We start from the raw sequence: 21,491 nt of genomic DNA, 5'->3' as shown, positions 1-21,491 counted from the left end.
GAAAGAGGAACGATGTCTTTCGTCAGGGAGATTGATCGTGTGTCTATCCACAAGTTCGCAAAATGAGTAGGTTCCAAAATGATTTCGGGTGGGAGGGAGCTGAGCAGTGAACAATGGCTGAACGTACCCCCCCCCCCCCCCCAAATAGTCAAACATAGGCTCCCCAGATTTCACCCACTTTCTCTCAAGTTTGAGGGGGAGGGACTGGAGCGCCTCAACTGAATAGGAACAACACCCTGTGAGCTGCGATGTAAGTTTGTAACCGGGGTGGAACGGATTTTCTGTACCGGACTAGGATTGATGCTGTGCCTGCGATGGCGTCTGGTCTGGTGTGCGGTCTGAATGATGAGGTCTGGTCTGGTGTTGGGGTCTGGCGATGGGGTCTAGTCTGGCGCTACGCAAGACTGCGGCACACTGTACTGAGACCGAGACTGGGACCGAAGCCGGCTGAGGCTTGGGCGTTATGAGACCGAAGCCGGCTGAGGATTGGGCGTTACGACAAAAAGTTACGACTAAACTGCGGCACACTGTACTGAGACCGAGACTGGGACCGGAGCCGGCTGAGGCTTGGGCGTTACGACAAAAAGTTACGACTAAACTGCGGCACACTGTACTGAGACCGAGACTGGGACCGAAGCCGGCTGAGGATTGGGCGTTACGACAAAAAGTTACGACTAAACTGCGGCACACTGTACTGATACCGAGACTGGGACCGAAGCCGGCTGAGGATTGGGCGTTACGACAAAAAGTTACGACTAAACTGCGGCACACTGTACTGAGACCGAGACTGGGACCGGAGCCGGCTGAGGCTTGGGTGAGAACGGAGCTGACACTTGCATCACCACTGCAGTGCTACGTTTAAGCACATGGGACTTTGCAAGATGCGACAGCTACAATTCCAGCGCAAACCCGAAGACGCCGATTCCATAATCGGGCGGTCACGACCGCAGTTCCATTCGTGCTGCCCCAGGTCACTTTATCCTCGGTGTGCTGCCCCAGGTCACTTTATCCTCGGTGTGCTGCCCCAGGTCACTTTATCCTCGGTGTGCTGCCCCAGGTCACTTTATCCTCGTAGTGCTGCCCCAGGTCACTTTATCCTCGGTGTGCTGCCCCAGGTCACTTTATCCTCGGTGTGCTGCCCCAGGTCACTTTATCCTCGGTGTGCTGCCCCAGGAGTCACTTTATCCTCGGTGTGCTGCCCCAGGTCACTTTATCCTCGGTGTGCTGCCCCAGGTCACTTTATCCTCGGTGTGCTGCCCCAGGTCACTTTATCCTCGGTGTGCTGCCCCAGGTCACTTTATCCTCGGTGTGCTGCCCCAGGTCACTTTATCGTCGGTGTGCTGCCCCAGGTCACTTTATCCTCGGTGTGCTGCCCCAGGTCACTTTATCGTCGTGTGCTGCCCCAGGTCACTTTATCGTCGGTGTGCTGCCCCAGGTCACTTTATCCTCGGTGTGCTGCCCCAGGTCACTTTATCCTCGGTGTGCTGCCCCAGGTCACTTTACGTCGGTGTGCTGCCCCAGGTCACTTTATCCTCGGTGTGCTGCCCCAGGTCACTTTATCCTCGGTGTGCTGCCCCAGGTCACTTTATCCTCGGTGTGCTGCCCCAGGTCACTTTATCCTCGGTGTGCTGCCCCAGGTCACTTTATCGTCGGTGTGCTGCCCCAGGTCACTTTATCCTCGGTGTGCTGCCCCAGGTCACTTTATCGTCGGTGTGCTGCCCCAGGTCACTTTATCCTCGGTGTGCTGCCCCAGGTCACTTTATCGTCGGTGTGCTGCCCCAGGTCACTTTATCGTCGGTGTGCTGCCCCAGGTCACTTTATCCTCGGTGTGCTGCCCCAGGTCACTTTATCCTCGGTGTGCTGCCCCAGGTCACTTTATCGTCGGTGTGCTGCCCCAGGTCACTTTATCCTCGGTGTGCTGCCCCAGGTCACTTTATCCTCGGTGTGCTGCCCCAGGTCACTTTATCCTCGGTGTGCTGCCCCAGGTCACTTTATCGTCGGTGTGCCAGGCACAGATTCACGCGGGGACTGGCATTCGTGTTTTCATCCTTATCCTCACTTCCAATGCCGCATCCCCGACGCCCGCCCCTTCAGCGAGCCTTTGCGGTATTTCCTGCCACTGGTTGACATTAACGTTGCCGCGGCCGAGACGAGCGGGACCTGTATGTGACGTCGTTTTGACGCAATTGATTCTTATCGGATGGTCTGATGTCATTCGCCAATGGCGATGCATGGCGTGATTGGGCGGTTGGCTTGACCGTGACGTCATGTGTGCTTAGCCCGTGCTGTTTGACGTCACCCGTTGGCCTTCTGTCGACGAACCGTCCCAGAATAGCTCCTGCTAGGATGTCTGACTTTGGTTTAGCGCGTGGGGTCTGGGAATTACGGCTGCAAAAGCATTAGAAAGTAGCATAAAGTGTTATCGATAATGCATCTGGTCCTTGGCCGTGTTGACCTCATGTGGAAGCTCCGAGCTGTTTGCACTTCTTTTCTTTTGCCTCCCTCAGTCTGACCATCGGCTCGAGCCTCCTGACCTACCACCATCCACCATGACCTATCGACCGATGACCTACCGATGACCTACTGACATCAGTTGAGTCTCAGTCAGTGGAGACGTCGATCTTTGAGGCCGCCGCTTCCCGCCGAGGTTCTGCGCCGTACCCTGTCGCGGTCGGTCCTTGAGGAGGCCGCTGAGGAGGTGACGGTCGTGACCCGAGGCTGTGGGCGGGCCACGACCGCCGCGCGGGCGTGCCTCAAGTGTCATCGTCACAGTCACAGACGTGACTTGAGACGCGGCGCCCAGAATAAATGTCCCGCCGGAAATCCCGTCTCGGATCGAGTGGACCGGATCGACAGATAGCGTATCGGCTCCAGAACGTGCCGGACCAGGCGTTAGGGCGGCTATTTTGGCGCGGCGCGGACGGCTGTGCCGTGTCGTCGAGAAGATTGACCTTTCAGCGGGACCAAATTGTCGCCGTGACCCCCGTCCTGACCGGACTGAAAAGGATCAGACGACGCCTCGGGTAGCGGTCAAAGCCATTGCTGCGATGGCGAGTCGATGTCTGCTGTCTAGCCTGTACTGACACGATCGCCAGAAACTCGGCCGTTGCGACACGTGATGTCCGCGACTGCAGTGCTCGCGCCGAGGAAGTTGTGTCTGGCAACTCTTGAGACAATGAGGCCAGAATTTCCTTGATGGCTTTTCTGAATTTCTGGGGAAGTTTTAAGCAAATGCATCAGTGATGATGGATATCGAACACGTCGCTCAGCTGTTTTGGCACGGGTGTGGTGTGCGGCTTTCTGCTGAACAGGTCAGCTGATTGTCGTCCAGGGACGTCACGGAACGACTGTGAGTTCAAGCTGTTGAACTTCCTACACGCCGGGTTTCACGATTCTCCCGTCTCTACCGCTCGGTCCTCGCTACTTACCTTTCTCAATCCCTATTGCTCGGCCCTCGCTACTTACCCTTCTCCCGTCCCTATGGCTCGGTCCTCGCTACTCACCCTTCTCCCATCCCTATTGCTCGGTCCTCGCTATTTACCCTTCTCCCATCCCTATTGCTCGGTCCTCGTTACTTACCCTTCTCCCGTCCCTATTGCTCGGTCCTCGTTACTTACCCTTCTCCCTCCCTATTGCTCGGTCCTCGCTACTCACCCTTCTCACGTCCCTATCTCTCGGTCCTCGCTACTCACCCTTCTCACGTCCCTATCTCTCGGTCCTCGCTACTCACCCTTCTCACGTCCCTATCTCTCGGTCCTCGCTACTCACCCTTCTCACGTCCCTATCTCTCGGTCCTCGCTACTCACCCTTCTCACGTCCCTATCTCTCGGTCCTCGCTACTCACCCTTCTCACGTCCCTATCTCTCGGTCCTCGCTACTCACCCTTCTCACGTCCCTATCTCTCGGTCCTCGCTACTCACCCTTCTCACGTCCCTATCTCTCGGTCCTCGCTACTCACCCTTCTCACGTCCCTATCTCTCGGTCCTCGCTACTCACCCTTCTCACGTCCCTATCTCTCGGTCCTCGCTACTCACCCTTCTCACGTCCCTATCTCTCGGTCCTCGCTACTCACCCTCTCACGTCCTATCTCTCGTCCTACTCACCCTTCTCACGTCCCTATCTCTCGGTCCTCGCTACTCACCCTTCTCACGTCCCTATCTCTCGGTCCTCGCTACTCACCCTTCTCACGTCCCTATCTCTCGGTCCTCGCCACTCACCCTTCTCACGTCCCTATCTCTCGGTCCTCGCTATTTACCCTTCTCACGTCCCTATCTCTCGGTCCTCGCTACTCACCCTTCTCACGTCCCTATCTCTCGGTCCTCGCTATTTACCCTTCTCACGTCCCTATCTCTCGGTCCTCGCTACTCACCCTTCTCACGTCCCTATCTCTCGGTCCTCGCTATTTACCCTTCTCACGTCCCTATCTCTCGGTCCTCGCTACTCACCCTTCTCACGTCCCTATCTCTCGGTCCTCGCTACTCACCCTTCTCACGTCCCTATCTCTCGGTCCTCGCTACTCACCCTTCTCACGTCCCTATCTCTCGGTCCTCGCTACTCACCCTTCTCACGTCCCTATCTCTCGGTCCTCGCTACTCACCCTTCTCACGTCCCTATCTCTCGGTCCTCGCTACTCACCCTTCTCACGTCCCTATCTCTCGGTCCTCGCTACTTACCCTTCTCCCAGCCCTATTGCTCGGTCCTCGTTACTTACCCTTCTCCCTCCCTATTGCTCGGTCCTCGCTACTCACCCTTCTCCCATCCCTATTGCTCGGTCCCCGCTACTCACCCTTCTCCCGTCCCTATCTCTCGGTCCTCGTTACTTACCCTTCTCCCTCCCTATTGCTCGGTCCTCGTTACTTACCCTTCTCCCTCCCTATTGCTCGGTCCTCGCCACTCACCCTTCTCCCGTCCCTATCTCTCGGTCCTTACTACCCTCCAGTTCAGTCGGGCTCTGAGGCTCCGTTGTTCTTTGCGTACCTGTTCAGTCTTTCAACATCGAACTCCTGACTCGGGCGGCCGTGAGCGTTTCGCCTGCCCTTGGCGCCCTTCATCTGCGGCCCTTTCATCGGGTGAGTCCCACCTTAGCCCAACACCGTCGCTCATCAGACAACCAGGGTCCATCGGTGGTGACTTGTCGCTCGCCGGCCGACCCTGCCCGATTCTCCGTACTTTCGTGCCCCACCGTACCGCCTCACCCAGCAGCGTCATGTATCTGGACGTCACCGCGATCAAATAAGCTCGCACTCAGCCGATTGGCCCCTCACCATCAGCTGTTTCGCCACCCCTCCCCCCCTCCCCATGACCCCTGCCTGACTGAGACGTGACCGCTAGCTGACCTAGAGCTGGCCCCTAGCCAAATGATCCAACACTCGGGGATAGTTTCCTGACTGGACAGTGATATTCTTTCCTTCCCGTGCAGTTTCACATATTGTTAGTTATGAATCGTCGTGGTCCTCTGACCGGATCCCGATTTACTTCCCTTGCCATGCCCGTGCCTGAACTCGTTCGAGAGGCCGATGTCTGCCTCTGCCTGGCCTGCCTTTGCCTTGATGATTGGCCGTAGTCCGTTGCCTGACCCCAGTGGTTACCTGACCTCTAGGTAACCCCTGACTCGCGACTGACTTCTGCTGGACCCCTGATCCATGCCTAATCCCTCAACCATACCTGATCCCTGACCTTTGCCTAACCCTTGAACCATGCCTGACTCCTGACCCCTGCTCCACCCCTTGCCCCTGCCTGACCCTCGACCCCTGACACATGCCGGACCCGTCACCCCTTGCCGCTGCCTGACCCTTGACCCCTGACGGTGCCTGACCCCTGAGCCCTGGCTGACCGGCGCCGCTCCGCTGCAGGGTGACGTCGGGCTCCGTGACGCCGGTGCGCAAGATCTCGGCGCACGAATTCGAGCGGGGCGGCACCCTGAAGCCCATCGTCAGCACGGTGGATGGCAGCCCCACCTTCCTGACGGCGCCGGCGCCCGAGCCGGCCGGCGCTGGCCGGCGCCAGCGCTGCAGACCTCGCGCCGAGCTGCAGCTCCTCGATGAGAAGGTGGGTTGGACCCGGCGGCAGCTGCGCCAGCTGGGCGTGCAGGCTGCAGCTGGAGGCGTGCCAGCGATCAGCAGGCATTTTTGAAATCGTACACTGTCTTCGGCAGAATAGCGGGGAGGATTACGAACGAGGCATGCTACCAACAATGCAGCCTTGTCGGAGTCCTAGCTGCCTTCCATCGTTGAGCCGTGCGTGTGACATAAGGGACGCTGTAGCCCTGTTCACGCGGTTCTGTAATCGGTCTAGCCGTTTTTGCTGTGTTTGGCGAAGTGAGACAGTGCAGAGGGTGCGGGGCTGTGTAACGCAGTGCTGGCCCTGCTAGGCTGAGTAACAGCTCTTTGCTGATGAGTTTATCGATCTCTGTTGAGCCAAAGTACGGAACTAGGTCGCGGTGCTGCCCTGATTGGCCGGGGAGTGGTTAGCAGCTCTCGTGCGCAACCGCAGACACCGAAGACATCGGATAGGCCCGTCGCTAGGTAAAGTCAGCTACTTCTCATTTATATAAGACGGTTTTCTTGCGAATTGATCCACTTTTCGCAGCCACAAAGAAGACACGGGTTGTAAGAAGCTCAGTAGGTTTTCTGCGCGTTTTACCACGGGATGAACTGAACTAATTACAAATTTAAACGCATTCAGGTTTTGTGTAATCTACGTCATCTACATCTCTGTTTAACTGTCTGTTAAACAGACTATCGGGCTGCGCGAAGTTTCAACAAAGTTTAAAAGCAATGTGCGATTTTTGTGCCAACCTGGTTATGTTTAGATGATCTTCCCTTGAAGCCAATGAATCATCAACCGATTGCGTTTTCGAGGGAACATGACGCCGCTAGATTTCCAGATCCGCGGTAGAGATAGACCAAAGACAGTCAACTAACTCTAGCTTGCCAGTGAGGTGGTCCGGCTGGCAAGGTGTTGGTGCAAGCGTCACCTCCGCTCATCTCACCTTACTGCGGGCCCCCTCGCTCTCGATCTGACCCTGGTGGAGACATCTCTTCCGGTCTCACTTCACTACGGGTCTCCTCTCTCTCGATCTGACCCTGGTGGAGACATCTCCTCCTCTGGTCTCACTTCACTGCGGGCCCCCTCTCTCTTGATCTGGCCCTGGTGGAGACATCTCCACTTCTGGTCTCACTTTACTGCGGGTCTCCTCTCCCTTGATCTGACCCTGGTGGAGACTTCCCCTCCTCTGGCCTCACTTCACTGCGGGCCCCCTCTCTCTTGATCTGACCCTGGTGGAGACATCTCCTGTTCTGGTCTCACTTCACTGCGGGTCTCCTCTCTCTCGATCTGACCCTAGTGCCAACGCTAGCCCTCCCCCCTCCCCCCCCCCCGCTGATCCCACCCTTCCGTGATGTGACCCTGGCGTGGGTCGCTTCTCTGTGGATCTGGCAGCTCTGTGTGTTTTGTCCGAAGCACCACGTGATGCATTACCTTCGCCGCCGCCGCCTGGCACTTGTCGACACGTGTATTTCTGTCCGCGGCGTATTTCTGTCCGGGGAGCTGGTCCTGGGGCTTCTATTTAATAAGCGCTGTCAGTGCTGTCACTAAGCCTGTTGGCAAGATAATTTGCTCAAGCGCCAGGTGATCCCAACGACAGGTCGATAATGCCTCACCAGGACGAAAAACGGCTCCCTGTCACACATATTCCCACAGCTGTCTGGCTGAGAATAGGCGGCGGTGACAAGGCATAGCTGGCTTCTCAGGGCGGTATGCAGGGCTGCGCTCGGACAGAATGGCCTCATTTTGGACGAGGCGTGTAATAACGACTATGTTGGTAACGACTGTGTTGCGGTTCGCAGGCACCTCACGGGGCAGAGAGACTATGCAGTTGTTATAACACGTTGGCACCAGGGTAATTTTGCCGTTGGTGGCACCGGAAGTCCTCGTGCACGCGGTGTCCTCCTGAAGCGGGCGTTGTGTCAGTGACATGACTCTTGACTTGACAACCTCTTTCGAAAATAAGATGTCACCACGCCTTTAAGACGGGTCACGCCAGCGGACGTTTTAACGTAGCTCCGTGAAGTGGGAGGGGCGGGCGGGGGGAAGGAGCATGCCATGGAGGAGCCATGGCATGCCCCCGCCATAGAGGGGCCGTGACACCCGTTATGGCTGGCGGAAGCTGGCGGGCTGTTGCCAGCACTGCTCGCCCGCCGAGCGCTGCCTAGGGCGAGCCGCTGGGTAGCCTCCTGAGCCGGTTCTGCCAGCTGCACGAGCTCCGCGACTGGTGGAGCGCCCAGTCGCCGGGCGCCGCCGGGCTCGTCTCTGGCCCGGTTGTGAGCTGCGCTCGGGCTGAGAGCCGGACTGGCGCGGCCCTTCCGTTAGCCGTGCCTGGTCTTGTACCAGGAGCAGGGCTGGTGTGGCCATTCCGTTAGCCGTGCCTGGTCTTGTACCAGGAGCAGGGCTGGTGTGGCCCTTCCGTTAGCCGTGCCTGGTCTTGTACCAGGAGCAGGGCTGGTGTGGCCATTCCGTTAGCCGTGCCTGGTCTTGTACCAGGAGCAGGGCTGGTGTGGCCATTCCGTTAGCCGTGCCTGGTCTTGTACCAGGAGCAGGGCTGGTGTGGCCATTCCGTTAGCCGTGCCTGGTCTTGTACCAGGAGCAGGGCTGGCGCGGTCCTACCTTTATCCGTGCCTGGTACTGCGGCCAAGGGGCATGCGCCTGCCGGTTTGGCCCCTGTGAGACAGCAGTCTGTCGCGCGCTTTGGCGGAGGTGATCCACCGTCCGCCTCGAACCGATGCCAGCAAAATCGGCATAGGAGATTATGCTCTGCTAGGTCAGCACGCTGGGGCTGCTGTGCAGCTGGTGGACAGGGAACAGCTGGCCGGCGCCGGCCTCCCAGCCAGCCCTTGCACTGTAGCTGTATTCCACCATCTGACGCGTTACGGAAGTCGTGCAGTCATGAGTCGCAGAATTTAGTCAGAAGTTTGACGAGTCACATGCCACATGGATGCACATGTGTGGCAGTGATGTGATGCTTGTAGAACGATTTCAGCTGTGATCTCAGCTTCTGAACTGAGGGGAGACCCCGCCAGACCTTACGCGGTGTTGGTCGCAGCTTTGGGACCGTTCCCAACAAAATTCGGGACTGAGTCGCGTGAAATTTGTGATTTCAGGCGTGTGTGGTGAGCCAAAACGTTCGGTTACCGTTGGTCCTCAGTAACCATCGCGAGTCACTGCGCGCTTACCGTTGGTCCTCCATAACCATCGCGAGTGCAGCCACAAAACACCGTCACCGTGAGCCACAAGCTAGTGACCTTGAATACACGACTATAGCGGGCTGAAACGAGCTGAAAGTTTTCCAGCTTTCCGTATGCTATTTAAAGCAATTACACGGTATGTGCATGTAGTGACATTTCTACCACATTTTGGCGTGATTCTTGGAGGCGTTTGCTCGGTAGTATCAGTGAACAGAACGATTGGTCTTGTCTGGATCGGCGCGCACTTAACCTGGCAGTGGGGGATTATCATCACAAAGTGGCGACACGTTGACATGTTGTTGACAATAGCATGCCTGATATAGCCAAGCGATTGCGGTCCCCAATCCGTTCCATAAACCATTCTGCACCAGCCCTGCTAATTGGGGAGGAGCCGTTATTGAAGTTGCCCATCCATGACCGGTTTCGCTGTGTGTTCCAGGAGTTCACGTTCGAACTGGTAAAGGACGTTGCACGCAGTTCGGGAGGCGCCGGTATTGGGCTGACCGTCCGTGACCGGTTCTGATGCGTCTTCCAGGAGCTGATTTTCGAGCTGGTGAAGGACATCTGTAACGACTTGGACGTTTGTTCGCTCTGCCACAAGATCTTGCAGAGTGTGAGCGCGCTTACCAACGCCGACCGGTGCTCGCTGTTCCTGGTGCGCGGCGAGAAGGAGTCGAACACACGGCACTTGGTGGCCCAGGTCAGTTGAGGGTCGTTGGAGACAGGTCGAGGCCTGGTCAGCGGTCAGGTCAGGGGTCATATTAGGGAGTCAGGTCACAGAACCCGGCAACTAAAGGCTCAGGTCAGTAGGTAGTTTTCGGGGTCTGATCAGATCGCAACAACCGACACCTGTTTTTTGTGGAGAGGTCACAGGGTCAGGTCACAACATTAGGTGCCAGGCGACCCAAGTCGATGTAAAGGTCACTTGGCCGGGTCAGGAGACAGTTAATAACACCAAGTTGCAAGGACGTAATGACGAAGAAAACAACACCAGGACTCAAATCGTGCTGTATGTTACTGGCAGACACTTGCCTCACGCCGGGTGAAGTCAGACGCGGTGTATCCCGAAACCCAAATACGGAGAGATTTTCCCGGCAGACGCAGGCAACTCAGCGCACCTGACGTAACACTCGCCGACTCCAGAGAGGTTGGCCATGGATCCCAGAATCGCCTCATATCTCACCACAGGAGCCAGCCACGCAGTGCAACGCGCAGGCTCAACCGATGCCACGCCACGCCTCGAAGCGCGTCAGGCCAAATGAGTGCATGCCCCGAACCACTGTGCGTCTGGGAAACCAGAGGTACGGGGCTCGATTCCCCGCGGTACCCGCCCTTTCTGTCAGGGTGAGAGACAGGCAACACCATGTGGCCTCAGCAGCTGAGTGCGTCGTTACGCCCCAATAACAATAACAAGGTCATGTCCGGGCGGGTCAGGGTCATTTAGGCGTGATCGCGTGGTGACCTGTCACCTCGCGCCATGAAACATCACCACAATCTATCCCAGGAGCAACCATGTTTTCGCTGAGTCACTGCCTAACGATTCCTGTGACTACTTAAGTGGTGAGTTAGAGTCTAAATTGAGCCAAAGGGTCGACTGAAATAAAATGCATGCAACGGGATACGTCCATTATCTAAGAGTCTATCGGTGCACCAAATTGAAATTAATCCTTTAAAACTATTTGGTTGCCAAAATCGTTGCTATACGGCTATGACGAGGAATGGCGGGCTCTTATAAACCTAAAAAAGGGTCATCACCTAAATTTTCACCCAGATTTACTCCATCGGAACATATGCCTGACTAAATAAAGCCATGTCTCCTTGAGCCCAATCCGAGGCAACTCAGAGTTGTGCAAGGCTATTCACAGTCAGAGTCAGAATCGTCATCAACTGCCATTTGGAATCAGATTCATCGTCATCAACTGTCACGTGGAGGCGGAATTATTCCCATCAACTGTCACGTGGAGTCGGAATTATCCCATCAACTGTCACGTGGAGTCGGAATTATCCCCATCAGCTGACAGTTGGAGTCGAGATCAATTCCGCAGAAGCGAGATCAACCGCAAGCTCGAATACGAAAAGCACCGTATTGCCCAGGGTGCGTCAGTGAACAGTGACTGATCCGTGCCAGATATATAGGAATTACGACTCACAGACCCAGTCACACGCCTTATGCGCTCGAATCCGGCCGACCTCTGTACCCGGTTCAGCGTAGCCTTTTGGCACGTTAAAACCTCGCGGAGTGCCGCTGCTAGCGATTGATCCATATTCGGACAAACCACCTGGCGGTCTAAGCCGGATCAGAATAACCAGCTGCGCTTAAATCGCGCTCTAATCCGAACGCCGTCCAATCAAACCGGCCATTACATTCTCTTCAGAGAGTGCCGAGCCCGGCCAAAGGCTGCAGAGGGCCCGGGCCGAGCGGGGTGCCCGTCTAACACCGACTTCAGAAAGCGGATGAGGGCGTGCTCTGGGAGGGGGCGTGGGGCGTGGGGCGTGGGGGGGTGTGGGGCGTGGGGATGTGGGGTGTGGGGAGGGGAGAGGGGCGCGGGACGTGGGACGAGGGGTGTGGGGAGGGGAGTGGGACGTGGGATGTGGGATGTGGGATGTGGGACGTGAGGCGTGGAGCGTGGAGCGTGGAGCGTGGGGCGTAGGGTCTGGGGAGGGGAGAGGTGCGTTGCACGCGCTCAAGGTCGCGGCGCTGACTGCGTGTTTACTGTACCGGGGCGGAGGTCTGAGTGACGGGCACTCTCTGCAGGAAAACTACTCCGTTCGCAGCTCGAGATATAGGGTGATGACGTCAGCGGCTCGACTTTAATCTGTGATAAAGATGGCCACCCACGGACAGAGAATGCGGCCAAAAAGGCTCCCTCGGCAATGTTTCGCGGATGTTTACGCTTGAACCCAGATACAAGTGTTTTCTGTCGTGTCCTTCCTCAATCGCTCAGTTTTGAACCCAAGCAGCTTGCATGCTATGCATGCTTCTTGCAGCTTCATGCTTCTATTGTTCTTTTATTGTGGGTGGGGTTGGGGATGGTGTGTGGGGTATGGTAGCAACCGACAGGCGTTGTGCTTAAGTGTCCGGGAACGCGAACATCCAACCACATAATAACGCGCTGTGGTTGGTGCGAGATCTCACGCTCGGGCTTATCCCACGCCGCCATTATTGTCCTGGCTTTGCTCTCTGTTCCTCGCTGCGATTTCTGAACTGTGTCTGGAAGATGTTCCTCACTTGACACGTGTGGGCACTGAAGCAGCACGCATCTGTTGATAACAGAGTGACAGACAACAGAGTGGTGAGCAGAAGCAGCAGAGCGGCAACGGCGTGCAGGCCTGTTGAACGGAGCCCCGCCGCCGTAGACTGTCCTTGTGTCAAATGCCACTATCGCCGTTTCTCTCCACAATTTTTGAAACCCGTCTTAAACCGGACAGACGAAAAAATCGCCGAAAACAGGCTCGGGGTTTTTAATGTTACGATATGGCCAGGCTACGCCGCTACCGACGATGCAACCGCAAGCGGTTTACGAATACGCCCGGCTACTACGAGCCCCGTCTGGAGAGCCGCGTGGGGATCCCTGAGGCTCAGATTGGGGATTTTTCACCCCTCGAGCGCGTCTTGGTCTTTATCCCGCACCTGACGTTGTCCAGCCAGGCCCCGCCTCGTCCCGTCAGCGCCACCGGCGCCGAAAGCGCCGCACAGCTGCGAGCTCAGCCGCGACCCCGGTACGACACCTGCGCCGAAAGCGCCGCACAGCTGCGAGCTCAGCCGCGACCCCGGTACGACACCTGTGCGTCTCCCGGGACCCCCAGCCGCGATGACCACCAGCCCGGCCGGCCGTCTCTCGGACCAGCGGCGGCGGGACGGTCAGCTGCTGGGTGGGGTCGGTCAGCTGACCGCCGCTGCCCCAGCAGCTGACAACACACGGCGTCGCCGGTAGCGGTCCGGACGTGTGGTCGCTCGCTGCTGGTGGAGGCGCCAGAGGCGTCGCCAGGACCAGCGGGCTGTTGGTGGAGGCGCCAGAGGCTTCGCCAGGGGGCGGGCTGCTGGCCCAGCCCCGATCTCGTAAGAAAGTCCGATGAATCGGACGTCATTTCCGAAACGCAGACGACGTGGGACATTTGTGTAGTTGTTTCTGCTCAGTACGCGACTTTCCACGATCTCACATTTCGTCTCCCCGCGCGAATACCCGCTGCGTCGTAGCTAGGTCCGGATGTGGTATCGGGGTTGGCTGGAAGGCTTCGGGGTACGTGGTGCAGACCGAGTGGTAACTGGGACGGTTCGGTCTGTGTCCCCCTCCCCCCCCCCCTCCACCAGTTCTGAAATAGGATGTTGTGATATGCTAGATGAAGGGAAATAAGAAGCCTCTGACGTCCAACGTCCCTTTCTGCATATCAGAATTCAAGGAAACCAGCTCCACGGTGAACGGCTGGCAAGGGCGCCGCCAGGATTTGCGACTGGTATGCTACCAGCATTTGCGACGGGAGTACTACCAGCATTTGCGACGGGAGTACTACCAGGATTTGCGAAGGGAGTACTACCAGCATTTGCGAAGGGAGTACTACCAGCATTTGCGACGGGAGTACCACCAGCATTTGCGACGGGAGTACTACCAGGATTTGCGACGGGAGTACTACCAGCATTTACGACGGGAGTACTACCAGCATTTGCGACGGGAGCACTACCAGCATTTGCGACGGGAGTACTATCGGGATTTGCAACTATGGGACTACCAGCATCTGCGACTGTAGGACTATCAGGATTTACGACCACTGGAATACTAAGATTTGTGACAGGAGGGAGGCTAGGATTTCTAGTCTTAGCCCCGTTCACAGTCCCTACGCATCACGAGAAGAGTACGAACGCTGCAAAACGGGAATGGGAACGGCACCAAATGGGTTTGGCTAGTTTGTCTTGGCCGGGCAAATTGTCCTAGTAGCGTACTATGCAAACTATCCCAGTGGCGTACCATATACACCCACACGGCTATAGGCAATCTTGTCATTGTATTGCTGCTGCTGGTTGCAATATGGCACTGCCCGTGGTAGTCAATGGGATATGGGCAAAATTATTTTCTTGGTTACCATGTCGCGGAATCATGTCCGACGGCGTCGCGAATAATATGCGCTCGATCCTAACATGGGGTAGCTGAGGCCCCCTGGGCCCCCTTCCTGTCTGCGCCCCTGCTCACCAGCAAAAAATGTCCTTGTTACACGTTTAGCCCACTCTGGCCGTTATGTTATGTCACGGAATCTCGGCGTATTCGCCGTAGAATCGTGGAACTGCCGTGCTTCATAGACTGCTCTGGAATGTTATTGCATGCTGGTCGAAGGGCATCTATTTCTCGAAATCTCACGGCACGGTATTGGGCTGCCGTTGAGTTCAACCGCTCGACGTGGGTCCGCACAGCAACCGTGAGGCTGAGATTAGTCGAACAGCGCGCTGTTTATTCTGCAGTCCACCTGTTCCACGCCAGCTCCACAGCACATGTACGGATGCGATTAGTCTAACGTCCGGTCGGCTGTCCTTTATTACAGCTGTTCGACGTCAGCTCACATAGCAAGCTGGAGGAAACCAAGCGTGAGCTTCGCATGCCCTGGGGCGCCGGCATCGCCGGCTTCGTCGCCGAGCGGGGTCAAACGGTCAACGTGGCCGACGTGTATCAGGTCAGTGACCCGAGCCGGGTCAAAGGGTCGATCAAAGGAGGTCAATGGCTGCTGGCGCCGGGAGTCAACGGCCTGAGAGAACCCGAAAGTCGATTTTGCTGACGTGTGTGCGAGACGTCCTATATGTCTGATCGTTAACCGGAGCCAAATGGCAATGTCGGTTACGGGTGCCGGCTTGCTGGGAAACTGCAGCACAATCCAATGTCACTGAACCCGTCCGCCCAAACAGTACCCGAGACGGACTCCAAATCGTCATCGACACGGCATGGGTTCACGCTTGTGCCTGTGTCCGCGGGGCACTCAGCACCTGTCTCCAGAGCACGTGTTGTAGTACGCGACGCGCGCTGATCGGTGTACGTCAGCCACTCGGCTCGGAATCACTGCCTGACCACATGTGCCACCTGAATAATGCCGGCTTAACGATCCGGCTGACGGGCTCTGATCGCATCTGGCACGTGAGCTGACGCGCCGGGCTCTCTCTTCATCCCCCTCTCTCTCCCTCTCTCTCTCTCCCTCTCTCTCTCTCTCTCTCTCTCTCTCTCTCTCTCTCTCTCTCTCTCTCTCTCTCTCTCTCTCTCTCTCTCTCTCTCTCTCTCCTCTCTCTCTCTCTCTCTCTCTCTCTCTCTCTCTCTCTCTCTCTCTCTCTCTCTCTCTCCTCTTCTTTCTCTCTCTCCCCTCTCTATCTCTCTTCCTCTCCCTCTCTCTTTCTCTCTCTTTCTCCCTCTCTCCATCTCTCCCTCTCTCTCTCCCCTCTCTCTCTCTCTCTCTCCATCTCTCCCTCCCTCTCTCTCTCCCTCTCTCTCTCTGTCTCTCCCTCTCTCTCTCTCTCTCTCTCTCATCTCCCTCCCTCTCTCCCTCCCCCTCTCTGTTTCTCCCTCTCTCTGAGACTGCCGCGCGGGCTAATCGGGCTTGCGGCTTCGGCCACGGCCTTGACATTTCCGCGCCGCCCGTCCACCGTCGTTTTTTTCAACATCGGTTTAGGATCCACGCGCGATAGAAACGCCTTAACGTGAGCGGCTTGACACTGACCGGTTGGTGGTAGGTGGTGTGGGATTCTAACCTTGGCCTAGCCGTTCCTTGGCCGTCCTTGGCCGTCCTTTGGTAATGGCGCAGCCTGGAGTTTGTCTGGTAGGCTCTGTGTCGCTGTCGGCGCTCTGTTTTTTATTCGTAGGCATTACGTGATTTTGATGTCTCGGGGGCCCAGCTTTCATCTTTAAAAGCTATATGGACGTGGTGGTCTGCGGTGTGTATGGCCCTGTGGTGGCGGTCTGCGGTATGTATGGCCCTGTGGTGGCGGTCTGCGGTGTGTATGGCCCTGTAGTGGCGGTCTGCGGTGTGTATGGCCCTGTGGTGGCGGTCTGCGGTATGTATGGCCCTGTGGTGGCGGTCTGTGGTATGTATGGTCCTGTAGTGGCGGCCTGTGGTATGTATGGTCCTGTGGTGGCGGTCTGTGGTATGTATGGCCCTGTAGTGGCGGTCTGTGGTATGTATGGCCCTGCGGTGGCGGTCTGCGCTATGTGTGGCCCTGTGGTGGCGGTCTGCGGTATGTATGGCCCTGCGGTGGCGGTCTGCGGTATGTATGACCCTGCGGTGGCGGTCTGCGGTATGTGTGGCCCTGTGGTGGCGGTCTGTGGTATGTATGGCCCTGCGGTGGCGGTCTGTGGTACGTATGGCCCTGCGTGGCGGTCTGCGGTATGTATGGCCCTGTAGTGGCGGCCTGTGGTATGTATGGCCCTGCAGCGGCACGTTCTGCGTGGTGTGCATAGTCCTGCGGCGGGGGCCCGCCGCAGTACCCGCGCACCGAACCCTACGCCACAGCACCCGTGCGTTGCGTTGTTGCGTAGAACCAATGTCTGGCTCGGCGAACGCATGCACCATGCAGTCTGGTGCGCGGCGGCCGCCCTGACGGACGCTGCCCGCCGCCCTGGGCCGGCTGGCAGTCCCCCGCTGTGCCAGATGCCTTTCCATCAGTCTCCGCCCTCCCTTGAGCGCGCGTGACAAGCAGGGCCTCCCTCAGGACCCTCGCTTCAACCAGGACGTGGACGCTAGCACCGGCTACCGCACGCACTCCCTCCTCTGCATGCCGATCAAGGACAGCTCGGGCGAGGTGCTGGGCGTGGCGCAGGTGAGACGAGCGCGCCGCATGGGCGACTGACAGCGTGGGCCGCGCAGCTCCGCGGCCGCCTGACAGGAGCTGCGGACTAGGCACGCCTCGCGCGTCCGGCGGCAGCAGGCGGGATTCTGATGCTTAAAATCGGCCCACCCGTCCCCGATGGAAGGCTGATTCCGTATGTGGTCGTTGCCAGTGAAAGGGGCAGGGGCGTCTGGTACCGCAAGGATTTGCGGTGCCAGACGCAGCGACGTGTGGAACGGAAGTCACGACCCTGGTTTTTACTTCGCGAGACTTGTATGGTTCACCGGAGCTCTTTGCTTGCTTTCCCAGCAAGCTTTATCGTTTCCACTGAGCAACACGACGTTATTCCCGTGTATGCACACATGCTCATTAACCCCTGACAGGAACTATGTTATGTTGTCATGGATTTTTGTGCCGGGTTTGGTGTGAGGCTGACAATGAACGGTTTGCGTCACTCTTTTTCCGTTCCGAGAATGCAGACAGTCTGAGCTCCGCTCGTTGCGTCGGGTACCGTTTCGGAACATGCTGCCTGTGCCCTGGCGGCAGGTTCTGTTGTGTCTCGCCGTGTTTGAACACGTTGTTCGGTCGGTTCAGGCGGTAAACAAGCAGGGCGGGAGTCGATTCAGCGCTGCTGATGAGGAGGTGTTCGCCAGCTACTTGCAGTTCTGCGGCATCGGACTGCGCAACGCACAGCTCTACGAACGCTCCCAGCTGGAAAACAAGCGCAACGAGGTGAGAGCCTTGTGGTAACACCCCTGGCATCAGCCTGCGGACTTTCAGCGCCGGGGCTCGCGCAGCGAAATTACGGACGACAAATCCTGAATAGACGCCAGTATTCAGCCCCTCTACTTCCGGAAGGTTGATGCACCATGCTTGCACGATTATTATTTCCAGAAATTGCTGGTAATTTAACCCTACATCGCCAAAAGCGTTTTTCCTCAATGTACGCTACCCAATTCGCTTGCACGGTGGGCCTCGAGAGTGAGCGTCAAGCACGTCTTTCATCAACACGCCGCATCATTCGCGTGATAGCTGAAGCTCTACACACCTCGATCTGACACTTATTTAGTTAGTTTTTTGTTTAGTTAATTTAGTTTGGCTCTGAAACGTCAACCCGCCACTGCACCCAAAAACTGAAAAATCGTGCCACTCCGCGAAGAGATGCTCCCAAAAACCTTCTTAAGCCCACACGTCTGAATTTTCATCATGGACACGAACTAACGTGTAATGAATAGGTGTCTTTCTCTAATCAAAGAAAACGAATAGCCAGATACCTCATCAAATACTAAGTGTGCACCCGCCTAAGCTAAGTCATAAATCAGTTCTGCTTTGGAAAGTGGTAATAGTTCATACCGGAGATTACAAACCGCATCGCCTGAGAACCACGGTTTGTCGTTTTCCTTGAAGCACTTCTTTTTCGTTTCTTAAATGTACGAGAAGCGTCAAATCATGTTTGCAACGAAGTGGCAGTAATGTTAGAAAAAAACTCATCTGTACTCAGCGCGGGCCGCCATGCAGGCGGATAATTCGTGATCAGCCTTGCATTACGCCATTTTTGTTTCTGCAAATGTTTGTGAAACCCATGCCATTAGGCGAACATACCCCGGGCGTGCATTGCTGCCAACAAACCAATGAGAAAAACTGCTTTGCCAGCAATGGCCGATAAAAGCCTTGCAGTGTTTTGTCCTCGCTTTTGGGGACTGCGGGCTAAAAAGTGACAGCTTTGGGAGCTGCAGACTGGAAGTGACTTGGGATTGGGGTGAATGGGATTTCAGGTGAAGCTTTTACCTCCGAATTTCAGTTTGACCCTTCAACCTTGATTCGTGTGACGTATGTACGTTCATGTGTGTGTGTGTGTGTGCGTGCGTGCGTGTGTATGTGTGTGTGTGGACGTGCGCGCGATTCACCCAAGAGGAGCCAAAACTTGGCTGTGGCGCCACCGTCATGGGGACTCCTGACGACGTGAAGCGGCCGGTCCGGGCAGCGGACCGTCCTCGCCGGGCAGGACGGGCAGGGACTCCTGACTGACTGAGCGACTCCTGACGGCGGGAAGCGGCCGGTCCGGGGCAGCGGCCGTCCTCGCCGGGCAGGACGGGCAGGGACTCCTGACTGACTGAGCGACTCCTGACGGCGTGAAACGGCCGGTCCCGGGCAGCGGACGTCCTCGCCGGGCAGGACGGGCAGGGACTCCTGACTGACTGAGCGACTCCTGACGGCGGGAAGCGGCCGGCTCGGTCGCGACGGCGCTGCTTGACCTGAGCGTTGGTTCGCTGTGTAGAATTGCCTGAGCGGCTTGCTATGGCGTGCGGGAGGCACAATACGCATTAAAAGGTTAGCCTGGCCAGCAGATCAGTGCGAACAGCTGGCCCATTTCGGTCTGATACTGTCATTGATTGTTTGATTTACGCCTCTCTTGTTGACGCTCGGCTGAGCTCAGGGCTAGACAAATGCTCAGAATCAATATTCTTTAGCAAATGCGATTGGACGATTTTAGGAGGAGCTCTGATAGAGAGAAAAAAAGCAAGAATGAGGATGTAGACGCGTTGATATTTCAGCAACATGCCTCGCATGCCTGTCACGCCTTTATCGAAACGACGAACTGCTTCTAAAGTGAATAGCAGGGCCATCTTCTGAAGTGGACAGCAGAACCGGTATTCACTTTGCCGCAGAACTGCCATTCACTTTTGCTTTTCGTTTCGATAAAGGCATGATTGTCTTATATATATGCATAATACTTCTTGCAAACGCATTTAAGAACTTAAAAATTTTGTTGGATCATCGCTTAAGTAAAGCTCATATAACATTGCTACTTTTTGTGGGATTTTTGCGCCACTTTCTTCTTTCCATAAACTGACGGACTGGCGATCGGTCGCGCGAGATCTGATAATGTGCGCATGTCATCGCATCCAGCACCTCATCTGATCCGTCCCATCTCATATCAGCGATTGGGGGAGAGGGGGAGGGGAGGGGGAGGCCACGCGACGCATTATTGCGGCTTTCGCCGCATTATCAAACCGATGCTGCTGCGTAGTGTACTGACGCTGCTGGATAGTGCGCTGACGCTGCTGCGTAGTGTGCCGACGCTGCTTCGGTACGCCGGCGGAGGAGCCCCGCGGGTTGGACGCCGGCTGACTCCTGAGGACCCCTGCTGACCGGCCCGGTCCGTTGCCGCCGGGGGGGGGGCTCGGACGTAAGCTTGGCCGAACCAGAAGCGCTGCTGGCCACATGTTCTCGCGGCTGGTCCGGCTGCAGTGGCGTAGCAAGGGTTTTTAGCTGGAGGGCGCGTGATATGCAACTTGGAAGTCTCCAGCACGGGTGACTTTAAAGCAAGAATGTTTGGCAAGGACGGCTTTTGGGGGATCAGAGTCCTTAGCATAGCTTCTCACTAAGCTCCGACCGCACTACCCTACTTAAGAAATTCCAGTCCAACGGACGACTTTGGCGGAAGATCGCCTACAGCCATGCAAGTGCACTGCATGTATGGTATGGTATATCAGCGGCGTGGTCGATCTGGCATTTCCACAGCGCGGTTGGCCTAGCCCTGCGTGTAACGCGCCTGCGCTGCTGCAGGTGTTGCTGGACCTGGCACGGATCATATTCGAGGAACAGAGCACCATCGAGCGGGTGGTGCAGAGGATACTGCTGCACGCACTCAGCTTCCTCCAGTGTCAGCGGTGTCAGGTGAGCGCCCGCCGCACGTGGCGTCACTCGACCAGCTGCGCCAGCGGGCCAGCTGTGGCGGCGTCCCAGGGCGGCCTGCCCCCACAACGCCGCCGTCATTGGGCGGGGAATGACAGCTGTTTTCGCACCGGCAGGATGGTAAGGGTACCAGGTGTGTTTTGACTGAAAGGCCTGTGACATGATATGGAGCAATGAACGTTGTTTACTATGAAAGCATGAACATCATGTGTTAGATAAAAATGCTGGTGTTTATTGCAAAGGATATCACATGTAGCGGTGGTGCTAGGCATTGCCTGTCATGATTTCTTTAAAAATAGAGCATAATGATAATACTACGACACATATCAACATTGCTATTAAATCGTAACTTTTTATCAGATAGTTCCCAGAGGTGTGCCACGATGATAGCCCCTCCCCTGGCCGTCATTTTGAGTCGTTCTGCGTCGCCGCCAGGTGATGCTGGTGGACGAGTCGTGTCAGGGCACGTTCTCGCGTGTCTTTGACATCGAGGCCGACGACCTGGCGGCGGAGGACCTCGAGTCGCGCACCGTGCCGCACGAGGGCCGCTTCCCGGTCAACGTCGGCATCAGCGGCCGCGTCGCCACCACCGGCAGGGTGAGACGGGACAGGGGTCACAGTGGTCACAGGGGTCACGGCGGCAGAGGGGGCACCGAGATAGAGAGGTCACGGGTACAGAGGGTCAAGAAAAGACGGGGACAGGTGTCAGAGTGGCAGTGGTCACATAGGTCACAGGAGCAGAGGTCACAGGGGCA

General features: G+C 56.7%; 1 protein-coding gene across 2 annotated transcripts in view; it reads left to right on the top strand.

Moving 5' to 3' along the window:
* The window catches only part of Pde11 (Phosphodiesterase 11), a 61,202-nt gene that overhangs the window by 22,624 nt on the left and 17,087 nt on the right, over nt 1-21,491 (top strand). For both annotated transcript variants that reach the window (XM_037223362.1, XM_037223295.1), the window contains exons 4-10: nt 5,853-6,048; nt 9,778-9,942; nt 14,775-14,903; nt 16,921-17,028; nt 17,632-17,769; nt 20,608-20,718; nt 21,172-21,333. In XM_037223362.1, the coding sequence (XP_037079257.1) occupies nt 5,853-6,048; nt 9,778-9,942; nt 14,775-14,903; nt 16,921-17,028; nt 17,632-17,769; nt 20,608-20,718; nt 21,172-21,333 (1,009 nt within the window). The remainder of the gene's footprint in view (nt 1-5,852; nt 6,049-9,777; nt 9,943-14,774; nt 14,904-16,920; nt 17,029-17,631; nt 17,770-20,607; nt 20,719-21,171; nt 21,334-21,491) is intronic.

Source organism: Pollicipes pollicipes, unplaced genomic scaffold, assembly GCF_011947565.3.
Source record: "Pollicipes pollicipes isolate AB1234 unplaced genomic scaffold, Ppol_2.1 Scaffold_1600;HRSCAF=1878_pilon_pilon_pilon, whole genome shotgun sequence".
Lineage (NCBI taxonomy): Eukaryota > Metazoa > Arthropoda > Thecostraca > Pollicipedomorpha > Pollicipedidae > Pollicipes > Pollicipes pollicipes.
The sequence above is the reverse complement of the archived record's forward strand: the minus strand, read 5'-3'. Positions and strand labels throughout refer to the sequence as shown.